Here is a 27,905-nt window from a genome sequence, read left to right on the forward strand (position 1 = left end):
TAACTCACTTTTTTTTTTTTCTCTGGCAAAAAGGTCTGCTGAGAAGCTCACAGAGGTCCTTACCAGTTAACCACTCTTCTCATGGAGAACTTGGACACTTGAGCTCCATATATTTCTGAGAAAGATTGTATGAGACATGGCACCTGAAACAGCATGCACTTAACTCAGTGTTTGTGTCTGTGCAAATAAATTCAATGTGCACAGGATTGTCCTGTGACTCTGAGGTCATCTGGTATGGAAGAGCTTGCATCCACACCTCTAAATCTGAGTAGGTAACTTTATGTGAACTGCTCATTTGGAATGTTTCTTGGCCTTTGTTAGACCCCAAATCACATGTGAACATGTCTCCATGCCCAAGAAAGTTCTCAAAGATTTTTCAGGAACAGCTAAGAAATCAGTTTTGACTCCAGAAGCCCCTCGTTGAATTAGGTCTTCTTTCAGGAACAGTGACTACTAGTTTCACCTCCATGCACTGAGTTGCAATCAAACTGAACCTTATTGGGGGAGCCTCAGAAACTGTTGATTATCGGAGCGGTGTCTTTTTGTCCCAGGTTTACATCTGGGTCTCATGACTTGTTTTCTCAGACCAGGAACATGTGAATTTCCCATTCCCAGCACTTTATAGAATCATTGGCCTTTGTTCTCAGATTGCCCCATCATCCAGTGATGAGTTAGAGTGCAGATGTAACCAAGGGTAGATGGGACAGGCTTTTAAGTCCTGCTAAAGAGAGATGCAGTCTAAAGTCTACATCACCCAGGAGATGATGGTGACCTTCCCAGAGTACAACATATTCTTGTTTTCTCTTCTGGAGCCATTTTATATGCCCAGTTGTGAGATGAGGTCTTTGAGGGGGCTGCCAGTACTTGTGACAGGGAAAACTGAGTGCAGCAACCAGGCTGCAAGGCAAATAAATGGCAGGAATGAGGTCTCTGCTGTGCTTCCCACTCCCTGCTGGCCTTAGAAGTAAATAAGCAGTCTGGGTGCTGGAGGAAAGCCTCCTGCCCAGCAATGTGCGCTGACACCAGCAGGCTACCAATTCCTGATTGGAGAGGAATGGGGGAGAAAAGGAATTGCACTCTCTGTGAGACAATACTCTGTGGCTGCTCTGAAAGATGACAGCTACAGCAAGTCATTTACAATTTTTTGGAAATGTCTCCATCTGAGAACCCTCACAGAGAGGAGGAGCAGGAGCAGCTGTTGGCCTCAACCCAGATCATATATTACTGTCTTTGGGACCCACTAGCAACGCTTGGCTGCTTTTTCCAGCATGAAATGAAAACCATGAGTTAGCTCACAGTTTTGCAAACTCAGTCTTCCATTATAGAAGAAGATGTGGCTGCAAACAAAAGACAAACAAGCTGGAATTTTGTCTAAGGAATTCGGAAGTGCTCAGGGAGACAGGACAAGGGATAAAATGATAGCTACAACATACTGACTTGAGAGGGTCGAATTATGGACACTTCAGGCAGTCTTGAGGGTAGAAAGAGAGCACACTGAGATCATCTATGCTTGCTTGATGTGCCCACCAGTCATTTGGCAAACCCTCAGGTCTTTGGACCACCTCCGATTAACTGAGTTCCCAAACGGAGAAGACCTTGAGCAGGTTTGGTAACCTACCTGGAAGATAACAGACTTCTACAAGATACTAGTATCTTACATGGATGAAGCTACAAAACTCATTGGGCCATTCAGATCCTCAGTGGATGTTGCTAAGAGCCAGAGCATGGGTTCATGGGCAGAAGTGTTGAGCAGGAAGCACAAACGAAATGATAAAGTTTGATCTTCTGTTCATGTGGTGGTTGCAGCTGGCAATGACAGTTTTTATGGGGCAGAATAACATGAGGCAGAAGTAAGAATAAATTTTCAAAGATCAGGAATTGCAAAACCCACTGGGGCCACTGAGGGGATAGGGCTGTTGTAGGCTGGCCTGGAGTAAGACAATGAAAGAACTGAGTTTAAACATTCTGTAAGTGAGCATAAGCCCCATAGGAATGTATGAGAGCGCCTCACAATAACTGAGGTGGATCAAGAGAGTGAACATTAAATATGCAGCAAGAGGGGTTCATCCAGGGTTGCCCTCAGCAGTCTGACTATATAAAATGGACCATAAATACAAAGGGGATAGGCTCTTCTCCATATCACCAGGGAACCAGGCATGAAGTCATGGTCTCAAATGGAGCCCTGGGAGAGCTCTGTTAAGCTTGAGAGGCAATTTCTAACAGTAAATCCAGTTGAGCACTGGCATTGATTGCCTGGGAGGCTGTCATTTTGGAACCAACTGTAGTCTTTAAAAACAGATAAAACAAACAACTGTCAGAAATGGCGTAGGAAAAACTGAGGCAAAACAAAGATCTTGATCACCTCTCCTCATCCTTCCAGCCTTCTTTTCTAAGACTCTGACTTGCCTTTCCCTCTGTGGAGGCCCTTGAGCCTATAAGGGGAACTTCTAGGGCAATGCCCCAGAGGAATCTACCATGGACTTCAAGAATGCCTCATAGCTAGGGTGAGCAAAAAGGTTTCCCCCAGGGTGCTCTGGCAGCACTATGTTAATATGCCTCAGTTTTGCTTTTCCCATTAGCCTTGCCTACCTCTATTGTTCATATATGTCCTTAGTTCTAGAGGTTTCTCCTCTCCCTGTTTCCCCATTGGTTGTAGAATCGCTGATGGTCTGCCCTCATGCTCCCTATAGGTCATTGCCCTTTGCTCTGCTATCGTACCACCCCTATGCCCTCAGACCATTGGCTCCTGACCCCCATACTTAACCCTGGACTCCATTGATTTCTTGTCTTTTGTCACTGGACTCCTTTGGTGTAAGGCTGCAATAAACCCTGCTGGAACTCTGTACAGAAGACTCTTCCTGTCTTTCCTTCACTGACTTTTCTGTGGGGGTTGTGTCTGTGTATTAAGTAACTGTTTATGTGCCCACTCGAGTAGCTTCCTGAGAAGATGATTTTCAGGGAGGGTAGTGGCATCTCACCATCCATTCAACGCTGCTCCATCCTTCTAATTGGCACAATATTTAATGCTCAAGAAATACAACACTCTCTCAGGACTGAAGAGATTTGTGTTTTACAACACAGGTGCGAAGCAAAGGTATTCAGTAAAATCCTTCCACGGAAGTTTCTTCCTCATTTACATGTTCTGTGCAATATTCTTTAAAAGGGAAGTATTGATACTATGGCATTACTACCATGATGTTTCAATAAAACCAGTTGTGTAGTGCTGTGCTATCGGCATCCCTTTATGATGGCATGAATATGGCCCAAACTGTTCTACTTCTTTCCAACTTTATGAGATTGTTACCAGATGATAAATGGCCTATGCCTGGTGAGCTAAAAATGCTTGTTCTCCAAAACTACTGGCTTGTGGAAACTACACAATGCCCACTTGCGTAAGAGGGAGAGCTGGAAATTCACCAGCCTCAGTATCCTGCCAGCTTAGCCAGGTCACTTGGAACACTGGGGTGCATGACCACCAGGGAGCACCAGTGAGACCCCCAGGACAGAAGGACATAAAGGAGAGGGGAAATATGTTAATGATTTTGGGAAAATGATTATCATATGTATGATTAGTCTGGGACAATCAATGAATATATATGAAAAATTCGCATATAAATAGAAACTTTCCTGTAGTCAGCATGCGCAGCTTTTGGGAGGAGCTATCCCCTCATGCATCCGGCCAAATAAAGAATTCTTACTTCTTAATACTACATTAGTATGAAGGAGTTTTTGGTAACAAGATCACATTCTCCTTAACAGGAATAGTTCAGGATATTCCTAAATGCTCCTCACTGAATATCTTGAGCTTAAAAGACACTCAGTTTCCAGTCACTGTTAGCTCAAACCACCTTTGTGATTTGAACATGAATAAAGTCTGGCCAAGAGTATGTCTTTCACCATTACTGTTTGTGCAAAGGAGTGGTCTTAGAAAACAGCTGGTAACCTGAATGCGGGTTGAGGCCATGGTGTTTAAAGAACTACATCCTGAAAAGGAAAAAAAAAAAAAAAATTAGCATGTCTAGATACATGAGGCAGGGGAGTGAAGAAAGAAAGCATTATCAGCCTTACTTTACAAAGGAGGCTCTTATTTTTCTTGTTACTTGACCTTCTTTTGGAATCTCAGTGCAGTGCAGTGCATCTCAGGAAGAGCTTGGGTAGGGACTGAAGGTAACATTAATGACACTAAAGTTTCAATGTGTAGAGGATAGTTTACAATCTGAAGTACTCACAGAAATCTGCCTTCATTGTTCATAGAGACCAAGAGGCAATTCTGGAGTGCGAGTCACGTGACTGTTTTAATATACTTACATTAGCAAACTGACACTAGATTGTTTTATTCCTCTACCTAAAAATGACATAGATAGTCTTGAAGTACCTATCTGTGACCATGGACCTCCATAGGTCAGCTACAAATGTAAAGAGACTGTATATACTATTAATGCATAAATTATTTTCCCTAGTTTCTATTTCCCCAAACTGAGGAATGCCTGAAACTGTTTATACTGCTTACATAGGTGTGCCTGGTGTGTAAAATCTGAGGGGAAAAGAGGAGTGAAGGTGGGGTGTGGAAAAATTGTAACTGTCAGTCATTTTATATGTGATGGTTTCTACAAATGGGCGATTTGTGGTTGTCCTGAAGGTCATGCACACAAGCAAGTACAGGTGGTTCCCAGCTACCCCAAGCCCACAAAGGAAGACACCTCCCCCTCCCCCCCCCCCCTTCTTTCTTTTTTTATTCCTTCCTTTCCTGGTGAAACTTTTCGAGCTAGGAACTAGGAAAGGTTGGGTGTTTCCAGTAACATGATCAGTACTGAAGGACACTTGAGTAGATCTCTAACACCAGACACCCCCCCCCCCCCCCCCCCCCCCCCCCCCCCGCACCAGAGCTATGCTCCAGAACATTTGTTGTTGTGTCTCTGCCCAAGATCAGTACCAGATGGCCATTAAAATAGCTACAAGAAGCTCTAACGTAGGCAATGCTGGAAAAAAAGGATACATCTGAAGATAATTACCTGCTATGGTTTGTGTTAAAAAAAATTGAAAGAGGGTGAAATGGAGCCAGCATTTGTAGGATCTCTGAGTGCTCATCTGGTTTGTGGCAAAGTGAAGGAGTTAATAGAGTTTAAAGCGACTTCAAGAAGCTTCAGAATAGTCACACAAAACTTCAAGGTACCCCAAATTGCTCTGCATTCTGACAAAGAGTGGCCAGTGCTTTTTAATCCCCAAGATCTAGTTTTCTTTTTGCTTTCTCAGACAGAATTCAGCAAGTGAGAAAGAGCTAGGCAGGGCCATCAGAGCATCAGCAGATCTCTGGTGGGGAAAATGATCTTTAATTTTTTGTGCATTCTGTTTTTGTCTCCTAGGTGATTTCCCCCCCTTTTCTCCTTGTTTTTTTTTTTTTTTTTTTTTTTGTTTGTTTGTTTGTTTGTTTTGGTTTGGTTTTTGGTTTGGTTTGGTTTTTTTCCCTTTTCTTTTTTAATTGAGTTGGGCCAAAATGTAGGAAAACATTTAGCATGAAACATGAACATTGTCTCAGTGACTTTGAAATGGAAGCTCCCACTTGATACATTTCCTAACGTTTGTTGCTGCTTTTGATGCTACCTAATGAACGCAGATCCTCTGAAAGAGTCTCTTTAGGAGCTTTGAATCTATTAGTATACGCCCAAGAGCGAGCGCAGCATTGTGGCCTCTGCCTTCACCCATTGTCTCAGTCTGAAGACAAATTTAGGAGAAAACAGTTTGAAATGAGTGTTTCCTCTAAAGAGAAGGGCTCCAGTAATTCCTTTTTGCCAATGAGAGAAATAGGTGAAAGGTGAAAAAACCCCGTTTATTAAGGAAGAAAAAGGGTGCCTGCAAGGCACAGAAAAAAAATCGAATAAATGCTAGATATTGAAATTGTGGAACCTCACTCCCCCCCCCCCCCCGTCCCCTCCAAAGAAACCCAGTAACACGCTTCTCTTGGCTGCAAGCACTTTTGCCGGGCAGGGTGGGTGTGATGATTACCCCGCAGCTGCAGGCGGTGTAGTGGCATGAGTGGGCAATGGCGGACGGGTTTAGCAGACAAGGATGGAGCCGGGGCTTCCTTTAAAAACCCCCAGAGCAGCCAATCCGGTGCCCCCTCTGGGTAGCAAAGAGGGCTGTAGCAGGAGCCTGGGAAGCAGCAAGCTGGAACGGCAGGGCGGGTACACCTGGGGCAGCAAGCAAGAGGCAGCAGAAACTCCGCAGCTGCAGCTGGAAACTCCCAGCCGGCAGGGAGTGAAAGGCTACAGTGTAGCACAAAAGAAAACCGGAGAGCAATGACAGAGGTACGGCGGGGGTTGGGCAGCAGCAGCCTGGCTCTCGAACACAGCAGGGATTTCTCACCAGCGCTGGCTGTTCCCTGAGTCTGGGCCGTGCAAGGTGGGGGCAGCCCCCGGCAGGAAACGAGGGTGCTGACGTGGCATGCATTGGCTCTGGACTTCTCAACAGCTGAACAGCGGAAAAAGCAAGCCGGGAAGCCCCGTCACACTGCCGAAGCAAAAACAACAACAACAAAAAAATAAGATAAACGCCAAAGAAAGTAGGAGTATCCCTAGTCAAAGATACCATCACAGCCCTCCCGGGAAAGTAAGAAACTGCCCCTCGCCCCGCCCTCGGCTCTCTCCGGAAGTCCCGGCCTGGCTCCCACTCATCGCGATACTCCTGGAGCCATGGAGGGCGGGGGCGGCGGGAGGTGGTTTGGGGTGTGGGAAGCGGCCACCCCAGACGCAGGACAAAACAAAACAGAACGCCCCCCCCCCCCCCCCCATGATATGGAATAATAAACCATCCCGAAGACACCCGCCTATGCTATGTATTGATAGCCTGATGAAATTCTCTCTGTTGTGCTGTATTGCTACGATAGAATTTTCAAAAAGGGGGAAGCAATAGCAGTTTATTGTTCTAAGGGAAAGACCACTTGAGATGAGAAGACAAAACCAAGTGATGACAAATAAACATCCCTCAGGTCACTCGCATAAGACACAGAAGAAATACCAAGCCTGCCACTTTGGGGTGGCCGCCATGACTGGCAGCACGAGCTGTATGCAAGGCATCAGTACAGCTGTTTGCTTGCACTTCAGACTAAATGTATCCTAAAAGCAACAGCATCAATGCTCAATGTCTGTTATTGTTTGGTCTTGTGTTGTCTCTGAGTTCAACTTCTCTCTGACATGGATCATGACAGGGAACTATTTTCAAGGGCTTTGAATTGGTTGGTTTGGGACTAATCTGCTGCAAGATATTGCAAAGTCTCAGATTCTGCTGAGGCAAGGGCATGGGCAACACGCAGACCTGATCTGGTTGAAGATATCCCTACTCATTGGAGGGGACTTGGCACTAGATGGTCTTTAAAAGTCCCTTCCAACCCAAACCATTCTATGAGCCCATGATTCTTCGTTAAGGTGCTTTCTGCCATAGATCAAAGGCCAAATCCCAGCTGGAGGACATCTGCTGGCAGTAGCCTGTGTGGGAAGCTTTTGAAGGTCATGCAATGTGTCTGAGAGCTGTCCTACCAGCAAGGACAAAATGAGTGAGGTGAGCAGTTCCACCATGTGTTGAGCTACTATACTACCCTCTCTTTGAGAGAGCCCAGTCCTGCTGGTGAAATCCATGTAGTAGTCCTGAATACAACACTGGATTTAGTTTGTGATACAGGAAGTGAAGTCGTAGCAGAAGTAACAGATGCAGCTGAGGCTGCTAAATTCAGGCTCTCCAGGGCCCTTCTGGCATTGCTTTCAAACCCCTTTTTTCTCCAGACTGTGATTTCTATGAAAAATATGGGAAGAGACACAGGAGGTCTTCCAATCCAGTTTACTCTGCTTTATGGCTCCTAAGGTACATTGCTGCAAACTGTTACTCATCTCAGAGTTGAGGACACGAAAGAGCTTTCTGTTTGGGAAAGCTTTCAAAGATGTGCTGAAGCTGTTCTAATGCAGCCTGCAAAGGGAACCATCAGCACAAAACATGCCTGAAAAGAGAAATTGAAAACTGCCTTGGAAGAAAATGTGTATACATGTGGCATTACATTTATTTATTATACTGTGCTATGGAGCCCTTGCCCAAGCTGAGTTGAAAACTTAATGAAAATGGTGGATTTTTCTAAGCTCTACCAGGATTTAGACCCTCCAGCAAATGTATAAACAAGGAACATTTTCAAAGTCTTCTCCTACTAATGGTTATTCATAACTGTTTTAGGGATCTGTCGTTTTACTTGACTGGCAACACTGAAAAGAAAAAAGATCCCAAATGTGGTCTTTCTACGCCATGATTTGCCTAACAGATGGACATAATGCAAAGCCCATTTTCTGTTCCTGCCACAGCTGGTTTGACATCTGTGTAATAGAGCAGAAGCAATGGAGATTGATTTGGCTTGTGAGATTAATGGTACTTGCTTTTCCTTCCAGTGTCTCTGAGAAAGAAGGCGATGGACCAGGTCTTGCTATACGAGACAAACTGATTTTACAGTTTCCATTGGCACAAATTAGGAAAATGAGGAAAAACACACTGAAGCCTGACTTGAGAGAAGAAGATAGGTAAGGTGACACTGAATGCTGGGACCTGCAATTCCCATCACTGTCTAGGTGAACATCTCTCAGAGAGATCTCTTAATTCCCCTGTACCTCCATCTCCTCCAATGAACCATGGGAAATCACTCCTCATCACCCTCAAAGGAAGGTTGCAATTCCTAGGTCATTGATATAAATTTATCAGTAGTTGGGCATAAGGATGACTTGGTCCTGTCTCACTACAGTAGGATGTACAGTAGGCAAAACCTGATGTTTTCCCATTCCCATATTTTGTGTTAGTGCAAAAATATCTGAAGACAGAACATTTTCAAGATTAGGCCCTTCAGAGAAGCTCTAAGACATCTTGACAGGTCACCAAGGGTTTTCTTTTTACACTCTGTGGGCATTTCAGCTTCTGAGGCTGGAAGTCCAGTATGTTTTGAGTTGTTCAGGAGTTATTTCAATTTTGTAAACATGATGAGCCTCGTTTTGAGAATGGGCTGAAAATGTCCCTCCAAAGATGTGGCATGACATACCCTGAATACTAACCAAGATGCTGGGACTGAGTCGCTCACCTCTGTGTAATCAGAGCCTCAACACACTGGTTCCAGCAGTCTCTGTGAAAACTTTGTAGCAGCACAGCTCCCTACATCCTTTTGCTTTCTGCAGCCAAACCCAATTCCAGGAATACAAAGGGAGGGTCTGCAGGTAACTGCTAAGGCCATCACTTCCATATTATCAGACTGTGAATGATGACTATTTTGTGTCCTGATGTTCAGCCATCTGTGCTCTGCTGCACTTTTGTGGTTGATGCCTTTTAGTGTATTCCTGCAGCACAAATGAGGTCTGTGATATAGGAGACCCTGCCTTTTTCTTCACCTGGCTCCTTACTTGTAGCTGGAAGTGCATGTAGCCCCCTTGCCAGGCTTATATTTGCAGCTGAAGAACTTCTGCTATCACTAAAGGTTTAGCTTAGACTGACAAGTGAGAAGAACCACCCTCATGCAATGTGCCAGAAATGCCTACAAACATATTTGGGTCCAGGCTCCTCAAAGTCGCTGAAGCCCCCTGTGTTCTGTGTACTTTTCCACATTTTCTTTAACTTGTCCCATGCCCACTATCACCACAGTGCAGGGAAAAGTTGTTCTTTCTAGTACTCTTGAAACATCTTTGGATCCAAAATTTCTGTGCTGGTACTTGTTGCCAGCTCTCACTATGGCATGCCAAGCACATCTCAAAGTGACAGCTCTGGAAAACCCAGGCAATAATTCCTCATCCTCTTGCCTTATTTTTGTCAAAAAGAATCAGTAGATATCTCATTTCTATCTATCTATTTATTTATTATTTATTTATAATGAGAAAAAACCAAACAGCACAATGGAGGGAGAACATCTGAAATGCATTTCACAGGGGCTTCCTTCCTTGTCCTTGACTCCATCCTAGGAAGATGCTTGGCTGAGATGATGCAAATTAAAATGACGTGATTTTATTAAAAATAAACCAGCGTTATAGGAAAGGAAGCCATGAGTTGTTGCTAATGTCAGACAAACCAACCTGAGCACTAGACAATATAATATGATCTACATGATGGTTCACATACATTTTCTGTCTATCTGCTCTAAACTTCAATAGCCCATGCAGGGTATAAAACAAAGCAACTTTTTCAGTTTATATGCAGCAAATGTTTGGGTTCCTCCCCTCCCCTGATTAAAACATGGTGTAAAATGTACTAAATGTTAATGTGTCCTAAGGTCAAAACAGCTATCTTGTTGTGGGAATTCATCTCACCTGACTTTAACAATGGAATTAATCTCAGATAAATGCAAATGTTTTCAGTGTACTCTTCTCTCAGTTGAACATTCAAACTTTTATAACAGTAAATGGAGATCTAGCCAGTACTGGGAATCAAGAGCAATACTAAATTAAGTAAATAAGGTAAAAAAGAGAGATTACATAAAAAATCTGTAACTTGGCTGAGTTGCCCCCTAAAACACTATTGGTTGTAAGGATTTTGCACCATTACCTTGAATGGAACTTAGATTTCTGTCTCAGAGTAAAGCATGCACTTTGTAAACATAAAATACATTTTTAAAATCCCACCCTATATGCTTATGTTGCAAATCAATGGAGAGAAGCAGGGATTTGCAGGATACGATTCATCTTACCTCAAGCAGACATTTCAAACAGACTAAACGGTCTGTGTGCTACATGTGGCCCGTTCTCTCCTTTGACTGAAATTAGAGGTCAGGGCATCCAGATGGGATGGTGACTTCTACACTGCAAACATGTGAACACAGGTGAGATGAATCCCATGCAATCTCTTCAAGTTCTTTAGTAAATTTCATTGTGTACTTGCATTTCTTCCTGAAAACGGCTGCATTACTGGCATGGCTTGGCTACTGCTCTCTTCCCCAGCTGGATTAGAAAACAAAATCAGCAACCGCAGTCTAAGGGTTGAAGCACCTCAGCATATATAATGCAGCATGAATTTAAGTTATTAGACAACATCTCCAGGAACTTCCTCAGTTTGACTTGACAGATCTTTTTGACTTTCAACATTGGCATTTCTAGGATTACATCTCCTTGACCTCATGATACAAAAGAATTTACCAGCTTCCTTTACTCATTCTTTGGCATTGAGGGGGATTCATAAAATAATGTTAACAATAGGCATTCTTGTGCAAATGTGTGTGTGTGTAGGTGGGTGTTTGTATGTGAAATATTTAATAAGCTATTGAAAGGCATAGTAGATGAAGATGTTTCGCATGCCAGATTTGATTATTTTTTTAGTTGTTTGGGCTTGGCAGTTGTAATTACAAAAATCTTTGGTATCAGCTTAGAGAAGGGGTATGAACAGGAAGGAAGGAAACAGAACTCATACTTTAAAGAAAGTGAACTTGTTTTATATAACATGATGTTAGAACTACTGCCAGTTTTGTCAACAATGACTTGCAGTTATAGCTTAATTTTTTTTTTTAAGTTTTAGGCACCAAATCTGAGTTTCTCAAATAGTATGAAGACTAAAGTCCTTGCAATTCCAGAAAAGACTTTTAGTGGCATTAAAGGTGTGAATGGGAACATATGGCAGAGTACCTGTGACAGCAACATTTTGATCAGATGTCTCAAGAGATAACTCATAGTCTTCTTTCACGCACTGAATTATAGCATAATGATTGTCCTTTCCTCCTGTCTTCTCCATTAGCAATTCCAAATGGACTCTGTGAGATATAATACTGGGACTTTGATTCTTTTGCTGTGCTGGAAGCTGAATTTGTAGACCCTTAGCATTTCCTCAGCATGGGAGGCAGAAAAAGATGCTTTGGCCACACAGTGTAACTACTGGAGCACTGAGATCTTGAGCACTGTGGCCCTTAAGCCCACCATTGAGGCCTCTGGACATTAAGGATCAGCCTGTAGTGGCCTTGATTCTATAGATGGTCTCTGCCTCTTATCCTCCACAGGTGACAGAGATATGTTGTTGATAAACTCAGCAGCCCCTGATGGATTTTTTTCCTGGAATTGCTTGCCTTTATTCCTTAGTTAAAAGGATGCTGGGCAGTCAATTTTGAAAGCCCATTTGCACAGTGGTCATTCCAGAGGTTCTGTGATTTTAAGTCATGCCAATAATGGCTAGTTAAAGAAAGAGACACGCCATCTTTCCTAGTTGGAGGTATTTCTTAATGTTGAATAGCACCCAGTCAGGGATTAAGAAAATTTAATTTTTTTTTAACCTCACAATGGATCAGTTCTGAAATTTATCATTTGAATGTGTAAAAGAAACATCATGGGCAGGAAAATGTGGTTGCTTTGCACTGGGGCTTGTGCAGAAATTATGGCCCATCTTCTTCGTGAATGAGAGGGGAGACTGAGTGGCTTATCTGGGGTTCCCTCCTGATGCGCTAGACTTTTTTGGTTCACTTACTGTTGAAGAAGAGGGCTTAGGAAAAAAAAAACCAAACATGCCTCACCTTCAGAGAGGGATCAGCATTCAATAGCAGCTTCTGGCCAGGCTGTGCTCTGCAATAATTGTCAGGAAAATGAAAACAGGGAAGATGCGAAAACTGGCTCTCAGCCCCTGGCCACAGTGGACAAGGCACAAAAGCCAGAATGTGCTGGGGGTTTGAGCACAGTTCTTGAGCCAAACTCCAGCTTCTCTCTCCAACACACTCTGGATACCTTCCCGATCCCCTGTGGGAAGCAGGGTCCCTTTCACAGTCCCTTCCTTCATGCCTCTTCTTGCTCCATTTGCTTTGTCAGGGTGCCTTTCCTTGCTCTGACAACAGGGATGAGTGTGTCCTTAATCAAGCCCGAACCTGCCTGCTTGGATGAAAGCAGAGCATGATGAGCATGGCAAATCCTTTTCCTCAGATAATGCAAACCCCTACTTCTCCTGATTTTCCAGAAGGTACCCAGAGAGGCTATGTGTGAAAGATAAGCAAAAAGTTGACACTGGAAACTTGGGGAGGAATTTTTCAGAGTGCAAACAATCTGGTTCACATCAGTCCTCTAGCTTATTCATTCCCCTATCTACAACCAGATGTTCAATGCACAGTGCAAAGGCTGGTGAGTGACTCCACCTTTCTGGCTTATGGGAGCTGCTGAGTGCCCTGTGGCAGTGAGGGAAGTGCTTTAGGTCAATGGGGAGGCAGCCAGAGTAATGGTGTTTTCAGGGACCCTTTGCAAAAGCTATCTTGGCCAGTAGCTCATGTGCTGTAATCTACCATGAATCCCTGAAGAGTTCAGCTGCATTCCAGAAGGGCCATGTCCTTGAGGGAGAAAAAATTTTGAGCACCGTGGCAATCTAATTAATTAGCAGGTTTGCAAGGAGATTGAAAAAAGCCTGACCATGAGTGTCAAGCCAGTAAGTTTCAGGCTCAGGATAGACTGGCCCAGCAAGTTGGGACACAACACCAAGCTACCTGAGATAGAAGGTAAGAAAGTTCAGCTATATGGACATAAAACATGTTTTGCCAATTGTGCTCAGGTTTGGGAAATTGTACCTAGTTTATTTTCTACATCTGTAGGAGCCAAACATCTGTAGCTATTGGATTGTTCAGTGTGGAGTCATAAACCCTGCAACATGTGGAAATGGGATGAACCTAGGAAGCATCTATCCCATGACCAGCTCTTTGGGTTGAGACACTCCCTGATCACTGTTTAGAAACAAATTTCTTCATTTTATTTTTATTTTTATTTCTTCATTTTATTTTCTCTCCAAAAAGGTCTTTTCAGAGACCTATCTGATCCCCTTACCTTCCAATTCTCTTCTGTCCCCTCCTTAGCCCTACAACTGCCTTCCAAATTCAGGGCCTGTACTTCATGCTTCCCTTCTCCAGTGCACACCACCACTCTCCCAAATCCTTGTTGGGCACTCTTTTGAAAGACTGCAGACTGGAGAGTGCAGAAAAATCTGCAAACAGCCAATGTGCCAGGTGAGTGTAAACAAGATTTCTGCACACTATCCAGTCTTTCTCCAGCATGGAAAGTCTGTCAGTCTGACCACAGGGATTTCAGGAGTGCATAACAAGCTACCTGCTTCTAAAAAGCTCCTGAAATACGGACTTGCTATCTAAAATATGGAGCAGAAATAATGTTCCTAGGGATGGAACATTATTTCAGTGATCTTTTGGAAATGGTGTCTTATGATACCTATTTACTGCCTCCCCCTCTCTCTAGCCAGAAATGTGCACTGTCAGCACAGTGTCTTGGTCCAGGCCCAGAGCTCTGAAACCTTCTGTTCAGCCCTAGGGGCTTGTTGGCAGCCATATATTGTGGCAATAGTGTATTCACTTAGCACTGGTCTTGTTCCACTACTGGGGTAGCCAAATATGAAGGCAGTTTTCTCGAGGTGAGGTGGATGCATCAAGTCTTTCTGTGTTGTCCAAATTCCAGTAAATGAAAATCACAGACTCTCACTTGTGTGTCTGTGTGGTGAATACAAAATAAAATGAAAGGTGACCCAGGAAATGAGAGATGCAAAGATTGCTTCCAGATAGACTGTGTTGTCATACCATGAGAAAAAAAAGTTAGTGGAAAATCTGATCATATTTAGCCTTTTATTTCTGTGTGTAATAGCCCTGAAGAGACTAGAAGAAATAATACCCAAACATCACTGTGCCCTGTCCTCAGGTGGTCTGGAAAACTTTCATCTACCAGGGGCTCTTGCAGCTTTCACAACCCAGAATTCTGAAGCAATTCAGCTATGCAAATTTTGCGTAGCCAAAGACTTCTGCTTGCATAGCCTTACTGCCTGTTGGCTTCCCAAAGTTGAAGGGATGAGGAGATCAGTTTGGGAGATCTCATGGTAGCAGATTGTCTAGAAAACCCAACTGAAGAAGCTAGAAGGTTCTTATTTAATAATAGGAAATGTGAGAGTTCATGAGGGCAGGTCCAAGATAGGTCTTGGGCATTGCTGTCATAGGCTCTTCAACCTTCCTTCTGTGCATCTGCAAATTTCTTTTCCTACTTTGTCTCAATATGAAGGCCATCAGGTATACCAAAGTCCCATTTATGCAATTCTTGAAGCCTGGAGGAATGAGGAATATAGACATGTAGAACAGCCAATAACCAACTTAAGCTTTGATGCCCTTTGTTCCATCTTAAAGGCAAGGAAAAGTTGTGCTGTATATTTTCTCCAGATCTAGAAATGAAGCTGCTGCTCTCTAGGCAGCCAATATGAAGAGTGAGAAGGTCCCCCCTGAGCCTCCTTTTCTCCAGACTAAGCCCCTCTATCTCCCTCAGTTACTTCTGGTGCTCCAGATCCTTCCCCAGCTCCATTCCCTTCTCTGGATCTGGTTCAGCCCCTCAATTTCTCCCTTGTCATTAAGGGCTGAGAACTGCCCCTAGGATTGGAGGTACCTCAACAGTGCCCAGCCCAGGGGGATGCTCACTGCCCTGGTCATGCTGCCACACCACTGCTGGTACAGGCAGGTGCCGTCTGCCTTCTTGCCCACCTGGACACACCTGGGTTCAGTCTGTCAATCAGCATCCCCAGGACATTTCCCAGTGGGCACTTTTCATCCACTCTGCTCCCTAAATGCCTTTAGCTCTGCACAGATTGTGGTGACCCAAGTGCAGGACATGGAACTTGGCCTTTTTGAACCTCACACAATTGGGTTTGGCCCACAGATGCAGCCTCTCCAGATCCTTTTGCAGAGCCTTCCTGCCCTCAAGCCATTAAATGCTCCCACTCAGCTTAGTTTTGCCTACAAACTGACTGAGAGTAGTAAAGTCAGTCAGTATCTTTACAGTCCCAGCAGGTCTCTGACCCATGCTAGAGGCTGCCTAGATCGAAGCAGTTTTCATGGTTGGGGCAAACAACTGAGTTGGTCGAGTGGCCCATGGAAGTGTTAATTGGCGCCCTTCTGACCATCCATCTGGTTGGATGCTCGGGCTGGAAGCTGTGACAGGAAGAGCAGAGCCATGTTGCAGTGTCATACCATCTGTGCTGTTGTAAAAAATGTTAACATTTTAAACCTCAAAGGTTGTTCATAGACTTGAGGCAATTCTTCCTTTTGTCACTGTATTAAACAGGCAAGGAGGTTTTAAACAGAATAATATAGAGTTAATTTTTATATTTTGTTAATTATTATATTATTATTTTGGAGTTAATTATTATAACTTGGATTTCTGATTCTTTCACTATGTGCTTCTTAATAAAGAGCAGTTTCACCTAATGAAAGAAGTAGCTCCAATGTAAGTGAAGTCATGCTCAGGTACAAGACAATGTGCTTTGAAAAAAAAAAGGATCCCTTATTTGTTTTCACAGTAATGGTGATGAACATGGTAATTGCTATTGTGAACTAGTATAGCTCTCAAGATCATATCAGTTTCCACTGGCTGGGGATCTCTCCCTCAGACTTCATGTTCATTAGGTGTTGATGCACTGTCCTCTTCTAGGAGGCAAATGCTGGCGAGTGGCTGCATGTTCTTCCTGAATGCCTTGGAAATCTGATTCAGAATATGCTTCCTGGTTAATTGGAAAACTTCAAGGATGGGTTTAATTTCCCCCAGCACAGATATCTATAAATCAAATGTGTAAGTCTCACTTGGGGCATTTGCTAATAAAGGACAGAAGTAAGCAGCTCCAGAGGGCAACTGTCTTGGTGGTCTTGATGTCTAGACATCTTCTTGGAGTGAAATGGTCACCCCATGTGTAGGGTACCTTCTGTCCAGTGCAGATGTGTACTGATGTGCACACCTAAACATAGGAGTACAAATCCCTCTCCTCAATTTCTACCCGTAACTTGTTCAGGTCCGTGTAAAAGTGGGTTTTTTTGGTGCCAACTTTTCCTTCAGCCTGAATAGGTTTTGTCCTTAGTTGATGTGTTAAGCACTGCCAGGAACACTGAGTCATGACAGTTCAGTCATTGGTAGATCAGTGTCCTGGGTTGAAGTATATTCTATCACCATCTTCATGAACTGTTGAAACCAGGTGAGGCAGTGCTCCCTGCCTCCTCCACTCTGGCTTATCTTCTGTTAATGGGCCCATCAGCACCTTTGCTACACAGCTCACAAATAACCCCCTCCTGGACTACCTCCTGTTAATGGGCCCATCAGGCCTTATCACATGACTCACCATCCCATTGTGAGATGCTCCGCCCAGAGGGAGGAACCAAGCATTCCAGCCTGGGTATAAGCTGAGACTCTGAACACCAGAGAGGTGCTTACCCACTAGATTCCCAGAGGACCCGAGCTACCAGACTTTTCTACAGGATCACTGCTTCAGGAAGACCACCTCATCTGGACTGCTTCCATGACTCCTCTCAGGTTGTATTCTGACCCTGTCAGTGGTCTTTTGTATTATTGCATCTATTTTATTTTACTTTTTTTTCTTTTTTTTTTTTCCTATTAAATTGTATCTCTGACTTGGAGCCTCTCATTTGTTTTGCTTTCAAACCACTACCATCAGTAGCAAAGTTTGAGCTGGTGCCACCTGGGATGCTCTTAAGCTCATGATGTTCCTGAAATCTGAATGGACCACGGACTGCCCAGTCAGCAGGATGCATATAACTATCCTAGATATTTTTTAGTCCTTCCTGGTTGATCTCAGTGTCATAGAACCTTCTTTGGAATATTTAATTTACTAGTACAGATGTGGTTTGTGAACCCACTTGTTTTCTGTAGTTGAATAAGCTAACATCTCATGTTGTTCATGAAATGCAGAGTCTAGTCTCTTTGTACATCTTCCACTTTGAACTAATTTTCCTTGAATGTGCATGACCAGGACTTAACTGCAGTTTAGATGATGTCTCAGCTGTTCTCTGTGCCATGATATGAACATTTCCCTATGTCTGCTGGAAACATCTTTCATGATATATATTATGGTTGCAGCTGTTCTTTTTAAGGTCACTGTTCTCAGATAGACTAACTCAGATCCTTTTTCTTCTACCATTATCTTGAATCAATAAGCTTCCACCCTAGTCTCTAAATGCAGTGACTTACTCTTTGTTACGGTTAAAATTCACCTGTTTCCCTCAGCCTTCCTTCAAGGTCATCCAGCTCTTCCCTCTTCCCAAATATTCTCATCCTCCTCTGCACTAGCCATACAGTCACTGAAGTTTGTGCCTTCAGCAGATCTCATGGCCAGATGCCTGGTTTTTTTTCTGCCAAGTTCATTAAGGAAAATATTTAATGATTTGTCCCAGGACTGGTTATTAAGAACCATGATGGAGTTTCTCTGGATTTACTCACAAATAACACAAATAAGCAAGTGTTGGTCCCAGATGGTATTTTGTTCAAAACAAAATAATGGCTTCCATCTGTCTTTCTGAACTGAGGTGTACAGAGCACTTGCTTGTGGTCTGTGCAGGGCTGGCCCTTTGCAAAGTGCTAGTTCCTCCTTGTTATTCTAGCTTCTAAATTCTGCTAAATTAAGCAAAGCTTACAGTAAATGTTTTCGTAATATTATTTTCACATGTAGGAAACTCTGAGAGTTTCTGGTGGGACTGTGTGTGATTGGAAGGGGAGCTCATCTGTGGGATATAGCTCAGGCAAATTAAGACCTATGGAATTCCTTAAATGTTTATCAATACAGAGTGTATTATTTATGTCACAGTAGCACCAGATAGTTCAAAGAAGGAAAATGACCACAGATAGGCTAAGGCCTTGCATGGACTCCAGCTGAAGGCAGTCCTCATCTCAGAAAGATTACAAGGGTTACCAAAGGGAAGAAAATGAGACAATAGGTGAACAAAGGAAGAGGATACATATGAGGAGAACATATCCATCCATGCACATTTACCTTGTCATAATGAAAATTCCTGTCTCCTATGCAGCTGACACATTGCTATCATGCTATGCAGCTGCAGGTTCTCCAAATGGTTCTGTCATGTCACAGTAACAAGGTTTGGAGATTTCACATTGATTGTGGTATCTTTGTACATCTTGAGGACTCAGTTTGCAAACATCCAGGAATTCTTTCACTGGAGTTGATGCTGGCACCTGCTACTGAGAGGATAACAACAACTTGCATGGAGTCAGTGTAAGCTCTTATAGTCAGAACTTGTAACTCCAGGTTTGAAAAACATGTGACAGAAAGCAGAGAAAGCATAGAACTGGGTTTGGGACAGAGAAACAAGCATACCTTTCATTTCTTTGATTGTAAGGTTGTGGACTAGGCGCTGAATTGTTACAGAACCTGTTAACAGTGTTTATGTGAAAAGAAAAAGGGTTTAGAAATACCTCTGCCTGAATTAAGGTGCAAACGAGACAAGATACCAGTTGTCAATAGTGTGGGTTTTATTTAATAGTAAATATGAGAGAGAGTGAGCGAGAGCGAGTGAGAAGAAGGAAGAGAAAGAAGCAGAAAAGAGGTGGGGGGACAGGAAAAAATGACAGAGACAGAATAAAGAAAATATCACCACTCTGTGGTTCCCACCAGTGTCCCGATGATTCTCACCAGCTGTTCTTGGTGGTAATGGCCACCCAAAGCATAGAATCCAATCAGTTAATTATACTCTCAGGCCAGGTGGGAATGCCAAGGGAGGGGCAAAGTCTCTTACAGCAGACTCTGGATCTTTTGCATCATGTGTAATGCTGTGGTGCAAGGCCTCTGGGGAGTGCTTTGAGGGGTCTTTGATGGATTATGACACCCTCTCATCTGTCTCTCATGTGAATGTCCTGTGGATGTGGACTTCCTGGGGTTGAGGGTTCCACAGCTTGTTTGGGAACAAAACAAAGGGCCAGTTTGTTTGAGGGAGGATGGGTGTTCACTGCCTCTGACCAGAGGTAACGCCACACACCTGGAACCTCCTCTCCCCCACCCCACCTTGTTTCAGGGGGAGTCTGTGTAAACCTGGCTTCTGTGGGCTGTGGTTTCCCTCACCCCAAACCCAGCTAGAGATGATTCTCAGCAAAGCTGCTGGGCTTGGCTTTCTTGTGGATGCATTCCTTTCCCTCAGCCTTGTTTGTTTCTCCCTAGACCTGAGATGATGAAACAATAGTGTCCCCTTTATCTTATCTAGGCACCTTAACTCAAAGTCCAAAGTTTCAGTCAGGCACCTTCAAGGAGAGTTCTGTGGTTGTAGCTTCTTTATACAGTTTTCGTTATAATGGGCAAAACTCCTTCATAACAATGTTTAAGGCATGAATCATTTCCGTCCCTGACAGTCTTCTTCATGGTCAGGTTGACAAGTATTGACTTCAATGGCTGAGCCATCCCAACAGTCCTGTGAGAGGAGATTTCTCCATTCACAAAAATCCCATCTTACATGTGTAAATACTTCTCTTGAGCCAAATTCTCTGATGGTAGTTGTGTCTACTCTCAGCATCAGGACAGCCAGCTTCTTGCTACATTATTGATTTTTTCTGTAGCATCAGTGAGTATTCAGCTAATGGTTATGGATTTAAACTCAACTTATTGCCATTACATTCAATGTGAAAAGAAAACATCACACTGACAAGGAAAATATGCTTTTCTGATTGCTACTAACCATCCCTACAACTCCAATGTAGCATGCAAAAGCCTATGACAAAAAAAAATATATCTTTTACTACATGACAAGCCAAAGCTGAAGATACAAAGAAAGCAAGGACAAGTTGCCAAAGCAGACACCAACCATGTGAAGCTCTCAAGGCTTATCAAAACTATAGCAAGTTGACTAACCTTCATCAGAGCCCTTCTACACCTGATGCAAGAGAGAGACAGAGAAACAAATTAGCAGGTAGTGCCCCAAAATCAAAGCTCTGACATAAAACTGGCTGTCTGACTTCCACACAAACAGACCTAAAAGACAAAATTCATCTCACCTAACACAGGCATCTATGTGAAAGAGTCCTCCATGTGAGCTAGTCACCCCAGGCTGTCTTTATAGACAGTGAACAGAAACAGAGCATGGTTCTGACCTAATAGAAATGTCTGCTTGAGGCTGAGATTAATTGCATCTCAGAAGGACCTGTTTTCCTCTCTTGACTCCAATGCCTGGGGAGTGTGGGGTCCATGGCTCAGATGGATGTCTGCAGGCACAGAGCTGGAAAGCCAAGTAAGACGGATTTCACCATGATAAATTCCCCCAGAGTGTCAGTGAAGGTGCTTGCCAGTGAAGCACACCATATCTTAGGTCTAGTATTTTAGGAGTTTAAGTGCATTCTTTGCACTGAAAGGAAAAAAAAAAATGAGCAGAATGGGAACAGCACACATAAACCCAAACTCACCATAACTCGGAGGCAAAGGAAGACAAATTCTATCCTAGAGCTTAGAAACAGAAAGGACTTTGTGTTAACCCAGTCTGATCTTCTGGAGACAGTGGCTGGAGAAATACCAGTATATTAAACCTGGAACAGTCAATGAATTGGAGGAAAAGAGATGCCTCAGTGAAATATCCTGGTCATGCAATTCCTTGCGATTATTCACTAACTTGGTACATTGCCAATTGCATATTAGAAGAATAAAACTCTTCCCACTTGTTGCTTCCTCTTTGGATATTTTTAATCAGCTAATTTCTCCCAAGGCTACCCAAGCAGGCCAGAATTCAATCCAAATTCCCTTTAGAAATAGGAAAGACCTGTCTGATCCCTGAGTTTATCCAGCTGCACAGTTTGCAGTGAATAATGACTACTGGGGCTTTAGCAAACTGTGGGGGCAGTAGGGTAAGGGAGGGAAGTGACAGCTATGAATTATCACAGGCTTGCTGGGGTTATGGAGACTTGTTATGGTATTTCCTATTGATACGTATTTTCTGTATATGTTTATGCAAATATTGACATGATTATGGCATCTTTCTACGGCTAGATTTCCCTGGTATTTTTTTCTCTTCATGTGACAAACCCATAGGAAGAGAATTGGGTTTTTTGGGGAATGGGACCATGACAGGTGCAAGCCTTTTTTAGGATAATTGCACTCTAACTGGGAAAGAATCAAATTTCTTTCTCCTTTGCATGCAGCACGGGAGCTCTTGGCCAGTTATTCCAACCAAGACCCTCTGGAAGAATCTGTCTTCCCAGAAACTCCAGAATAATCCTTGGGCAGCTGCCTGCCTACCTCAAACAACCCAGTGGAACAGAATGAATCCCATACAAGAAGTTTTGGTTGATGTGAAAGGTGTTTCATAGAGCTGCCCCGTGAACTCATGCTGAAACTGTAATCACCACCTGATCCTTCCTCCGTGTTGTCCTGCAGAATCAGGATGATAGAGCCCTTCATATGCTGCAAGGTCTTCAGGCCACACTTCAATGAAGATGATGAGCTGTTGCATGTTGTCACCACCATGGGCAGAAGGAACATATGCAATTTCAGAGCTTATATTTGTGGCCTCACTAAATCAACCTATGAGAAACTGTAGAAAAGAATGTGGAAATTGAATATAAATAAAATTGAAGGTACTTGGAAACTGGTCAGCATAAAACTGATGGTGACCAGACTGCATTCCCCTTGGGAGCTGAAGAATGGGAAACAAGTATGGCAAAGTGACACTGGGAATATTCCCCTTCAAACATTTTTTTTCTGTCCTATACTTGATAGTCTAGGAAGTATCAATTTTAAAAACATTCTTGTCATGACATTGACCCTATCAAAAGTTTCAAAATGAGACTAAATTAAAGTCTCAGAACTGCAAATGCAAGAGCACTCCAGGTGCAAAGAGGAACTGACAAAGCTGAGTACAGCCACAAAGTCAATTGTCTCAGAAAAAACGCCTCTGGTATAGATGAGAACAGGATTCTAAAATCAAATAATAGATTTATGTCATTTCTCATGTCAGGTTGCAATTAAAGAGTGAGGTATTGTGTGCAGGGTGAGTGTTTTGTCTCTTTTAATAATCTGTGAGTACTCATTGCTGGTTCTTATGTGTCATATATTCTACATTGTAGGGCAAGCTAAAGCTACTTAGTGTAAACCAGTGATCCTGGCTTGTTGCTTGCAGTTAATCCTATGGCGTCCTTTGGTTCTCAGTGTACTTGTGTGGTCTGTTCACATATTGTTTCAAAGAAAAATAATATCAAGGGGGCAGAGCTGGGGCCTGTCTCTGCCAACCTTGCTTTGCCCTTGTTCCAGCTAAGCTATGTATTATGATCAATGCCAATTTAATTGTTATCTTTTTGAGCTTTTTTTCTCAGTAGGATTATGAACAAAATTAAATAATTTGGGTTAGGATACTGAGCCTTAGTTACTATAAAACCTGAAAACAATTGTCTAGCCAGCTGAAGGAGAATCCCTTTTGGTTGAACAATACCCTTCTTCTAGCTGAGGGATCCAAAGGTAAATGCAGCAAGAGAATAGAGTCTAAAGAGTAGCTTTTAGAGTTTAAAATGTAACACGCTATGCTAATGTAGTAGTTCTTATAGGCTGTATGTCAATTCTGTAGGATTTGTGTCTTGAACTGGTTGGTTAGTGTAAATTAGAATATTCACCACAGAAAGAGATATAATGTATTGTAACAGGAATCGCACACTCTCGCTCTCTCTTTTGGGCATGCTTTTAGCTGTGGCTGGCAGCTTAAGCAAAGCTCTTGTACCCATGACCTATGCAATAAACCGCATGTTTCAGGAGCTGCTCTGGACTCCAGAGATCTCTCTCGTCACCGTCCTGTCCGCTCCTACACTGTCCAACATGGTCTTGAACACTTCCAAGTATGGGGCAGCCACAGGTTCTTTGGCCAATCTATGCCAGGGCCTCACCACCCTCACAGGGAAAAATTTCTTCCCAATATCAAATCTAACCCTGCCCTCCCCATTTATTTTGTCCTCTTTGCAATGAAATAACAGGAACTGAGTACCAAAGAGCATTTCCAAGATTTTTTAAAAAATTTCTTTACCTGTGTGAAGCCATTCCCCCATGTCCTCTTCCTCCAGACCTTTGAAAAAGTCCCTGTCCATTTCTCTTGGAGTCCCTTTAGGCCCTAGAAGGGGCTCTAAGATCTCCCTGGAGCCTTCTCTTCTCCAGGATGAACACCCCCAGCTCTCAGCCTGTCTCCAGAGCAGAGGTGCTCTGCACCTCTGATTGATTCAGTTGCTTCCTCTCAACTTGCTCGACCAGAGGGTTAAGTCCTATTTATGTTGGCATTATGAACATAAGAAGGACCCAGGTAATGGGTTGCCATCAAATCTCAGCTAAGAAACTCGTGGTATGTCAGCAGCTACTGCCAAGGGACCATAATGTACCTGGGTAAGATAATAAGGTGGTCAGATGGGTTACTTTTGAGATGGTATATTTGGTGTACTTCATTAAGTGTTATCCTGATGTCTGCTTTGGTCTGCACAGAAACCTGATGGCATGAATATCCCTCTAGAAATTGAGGTGTGAGGTCACATGTGTCTTCCAGGTGTTTTGCTGTAGGAAAAGAAACCTTGCAGTGGTGTGAGATGTTTATGAGGTGATATCTATACCTGGGAGACATGAAGAGAGGAAGAAAGCTGAAGTTCAAGTGCTCTGCTAAGTAGCCTTAAAAAACTTGCCAAAAGCATCTTAAAGACATTGAACCACTGATACAACACTCCAAATTTCCATTGTATTTGCTACATGAGTTTCTAAAGTTCAGCACTACCATCCTTCTGATGTGGTTAATTTTTTTCATTGTGGTTGTGTCACTGTTGCCATAGTGGTGTAAAGGAGATCAGAAAGTGCAGTAGTCAAACTGCTGGAGGATCGCTATGAGCAAAAAGCAGGAAATGATAGAGGAGAGGATCGAAATACATGCTTTGTGCCTGTAGTCAGGAAACTGGCTTCCTTCTAAGAGAAAACAGGGACAGGAGGCATGGATATGGATCTACAGGGAAAAGAAAGGAAGGGAGAGGAAGATCAGAGCATCACCAAGATAAAAAAGATAATGAGATAATACTGTCTGGGGAAATTCAGTTATGATCAGCATCTGCTTTGTACTGAGTTTCACTTTCACCAGTATCTTCACTGGAGATGGATAGAAAAGTTGTAAGAGTGTGTGTGGGAGTCAGTGCTCCAGTCTGATGGGCGTCAGCCAGGTGGGTGAGGCCAGATGCAGGGCTCAGATTTACAAGCCATTGCTGTTGCCTTGCAAAGGATCGACAGCTGGGAGAACGGTGGGAATGTACTGCTTTGGCCGGGGAATAGATTCAGGATGCTCTGATCTGTACATAATTGTGCTGAGAGTAAGGAACTCCTGCTAACTCTGACAGTTCCCTGTTCAGCTATGGATGTGTCAATAGAACAAAAATGTTCAAAGCTGGAAGCTTAAGATGTAGGCTCTCACAATGACATACCTTGAACTTCAAAGGAGCTAAATGACTAGGGGGCTTCATTTGTTTTGGCCTCTGCAATGAAATAGTAGAAACCAAGTGCCTGAGAGCATTCCCAATAATTTGTTTAGTTTTGTTTACCTTTTGTGCCTCAGTTTCCTCCAAGAAAAAGAGGATTCTGTTTTCCTTTCCCAGTGGATCACAGTGAGGAGCTACATGTAAGAACTTCAGAAAGGGACAAGTGGCATTCTTTACTTGGATTTATGGAGAAAAGGGAAATTTCTAGTTCAGGTAGTGTGGTGGGATGTTCCTCTCTGCCACAGAAGAGCTTATCTGTTCTATCAGCTCATGTGATAAGTCAGGGCATCTTTCCCCTCACATGAATTTGCTGATAGGTGAGATGATGCAGGCTGGACATCTGTCTGGTAGGGAGTTATTTCTGGCGCTGTGGAGGTGGCATTCCCAGCTGACAATAAATGTCTTGCCTTGAGAGCAGATTGGAGGGAGATAAGCCTTGAATTTCTGACTGACAGACACTTTACAAAACAAAAACTGCACAAAACTTTCACAAAGCAGAAATCTTCTACACATTCCCTGGAAATGTGTGAGGATCTCTCATCAAGGTTTGGGATGCTGGCCTTTGAGTTACTCTCCTGGGAGGTGAGTGAAAGGACTCTATGTGTACTCCATCATCAGTTCATTGGTAAGTTACATTCACTCCTAATCTATACTGTTTCTCTGCTAGCTATAATGTAGGTAGTTTTATGTTGTGCACACATATTTTATGTAATATAGTTGTAGCTCTTTGTTTTAACTTGTGTAGTTAGTAACTCTGTTGAAGGCCTTTTGTTGTTAATCTCCTGTCTATTCAACAGACCCGACTGGCCATTTTTAAGAATTTGTGAGCCAAGGTGGTTTAGGTGTAGGTCGCCTGAATTTAAGATGCTGCCAAAAATCTGAACCTTAGACAGGGCTTCTCTAACACTTTAACTTGATCCATAACAGGTAGCGGAGTTAAAGTTCATGGCTGCAAAGAGAAGCAGCCTTGTCTTGAGTGATGCAACTTATGGTGAGAAAGAGCTTCCTTAGGGGTGGCCCATGTGGAACAGTGGCAGTGGAGAAAGTGTTGCATTATTGCAGCACCCATTTTTGGTTTAAAACACATTATTCGGGTTACCACAGTTGACTTCACAGCTTGGACAGGTGAAAAGTGACATGGGTACTTCAGAAAGATAACCAGGTTTGCTGTTGTATACTCAGGATGAAGTTTAGTAGAGGGGGACCAAAACTGAGACAGGCATGGCCATTATCAGCTGACAGTATGACCTGTGGCCCATTTGGACAATTTACCTGATAACAAAGCCTGTGGAATTCACCAAACCAGAAAAGCTTCTTCAAACACATGGTGATTTTCTCCTGGCTGGGCAGAAAACAGTGATATATGGGCCTCAAAATAACAAAGTTTTAAGGAAGATGAGGTCTAAAGCTGAGTCAAAAATGAAATAACTGTGCTGTACCTCTTAAAAAGCCACATCAAACTCTTGGATCTGGACACAGTAGGCTTCTGGAAGTGTTTAACAATTTTTAAGGCTAACCTTTGGCTTTTTCTCTATTAAGAGACTTTGCCAACAGTTGAAGAAGCAGCACTTTTACTGTCTGTCAGCTTGAGGAGCCCTGTGTTTCATCTGCCTTTGAACATAGGGAAAAAATGAGGGCATAAGCAAGACCGTAGCTGTGCAGTATCTACTAGCGCTGCCATGTCCTCTTTGGCCTCATGTTTGTGACATGGACTGTTGTGATGAGAGGCTGATTGCCTTCTCCCTCTCCCTTCCTTTCTGCCTTGTGTTCCTGTATCGTGGAATTCCTTGGTTAGTCCATGTTCAGCATGTGAGACAAAAATGTCTTAGGCTGCAGGTTAGGAGACATGATGGGCCCAGATCTTCTTCTTGGCCGCAGGTGGGGATACCCTCTAGGCAGCACACCAGTGTCACCATTTTCATGTCACCTGCATCTGCAGTGCTCTGTACAAGAGCTGGATACCTCTGGGCTCAGCTTTTCTGTGATTTAAGCCTCAATCAAATGGCACAGTGTTGCGTGTTTGGATACCTTTGGGGGAAGGGAGAGCAGGATCCTGTCTGAATGTCTGCTGTTACCTTCATCCCCCAGAGAAAGCTCTGGGTTATCATGGGGAGAAGACCAAATCTTGTTCAGCTCACAAGAGGAAGAATTTGGCAGCCTTTTCCCTTACTCTTGCGTTACTTCCTCTTCTTAGTTCCTATCTGATGACAGATAACTTGTCTTCATCATAAAGACACTGTCTTTGTCTGGCAGCCCCTGCTCAGGGAAATCCTTGTGGGTCTGGGAAGAATAGGGCTGAAGGAGGTGAAGTAGTATAGGAAAAGGTTCAAAAACCTTGACTGAAAGTGGTTTGGGTCAGAAAAGCACTGAAGCCTCCTGCATATTTATGTGAACCTTTGTGCCTTGAGAAATGAGTATGAGGCTTCTGGAGTATACCAGATGCATGGCTCACTTGGACTGGCTTGTTCTGAGTTTTTGGGTAAACAGGAAAAGGCACAAGAGCAACCTTGGCTTGTCCAAACCAGCTTGGCACATTGTTCATTCTGCTGCCAGTGGTTTCCAAAGGCCACAGGATGGGACAGATGTGACTACATCCTTCTCAATGAGACTTGATGAGCTCAGTCCTGGCAAAAAGGGGGGACAGGATAGGTGCAA

At 43.3% G+C, this 27,905-nt stretch overlaps 1 protein-coding gene across 3 annotated transcripts in view; it reads left to right on the top strand.

The window, feature by feature from the left end:
* UVRAG (UV radiation resistance associated) overlaps positions 1 to 27,905 on the top strand; it is a 282,645-nt gene that overhangs the window by 171,474 nt on the left and 83,266 nt on the right. Inside the window, exons 15-16 of one of the 3 annotated variants that reach the window (XM_066208721.1) lie at positions 8,424 to 8,552; positions 21,909 to 23,470. The exons of 1 other annotated variant lie outside the window; for it this stretch is intronic. In XM_066208721.1, the coding sequence (XP_066064818.1) occupies positions 8,424 to 8,552; positions 21,909 to 22,032 (253 nt within the window). In that variant the 3' untranslated portion in view covers positions 22,033 to 23,470. Of the gene's footprint in view, positions 1 to 33; positions 94 to 8,423; positions 8,553 to 21,908; positions 23,471 to 27,905 lie in introns of those variants that run through there. One more of the 3 variants, XM_066208727.1, reaches the window with a different exon arrangement.

This window comes from Chamaea fasciata, unplaced genomic scaffold, assembly GCF_029207755.1.
Source record: "Chamaea fasciata isolate MVZ Bird 193981 ecotype frontalis unplaced genomic scaffold, bChaFas1.0.hap1 SCAF_2, whole genome shotgun sequence".
Classification (NCBI taxonomy): domain Eukaryota; kingdom Metazoa; phylum Chordata; class Aves; order Passeriformes; family Sylviidae; genus Chamaea; species Chamaea fasciata.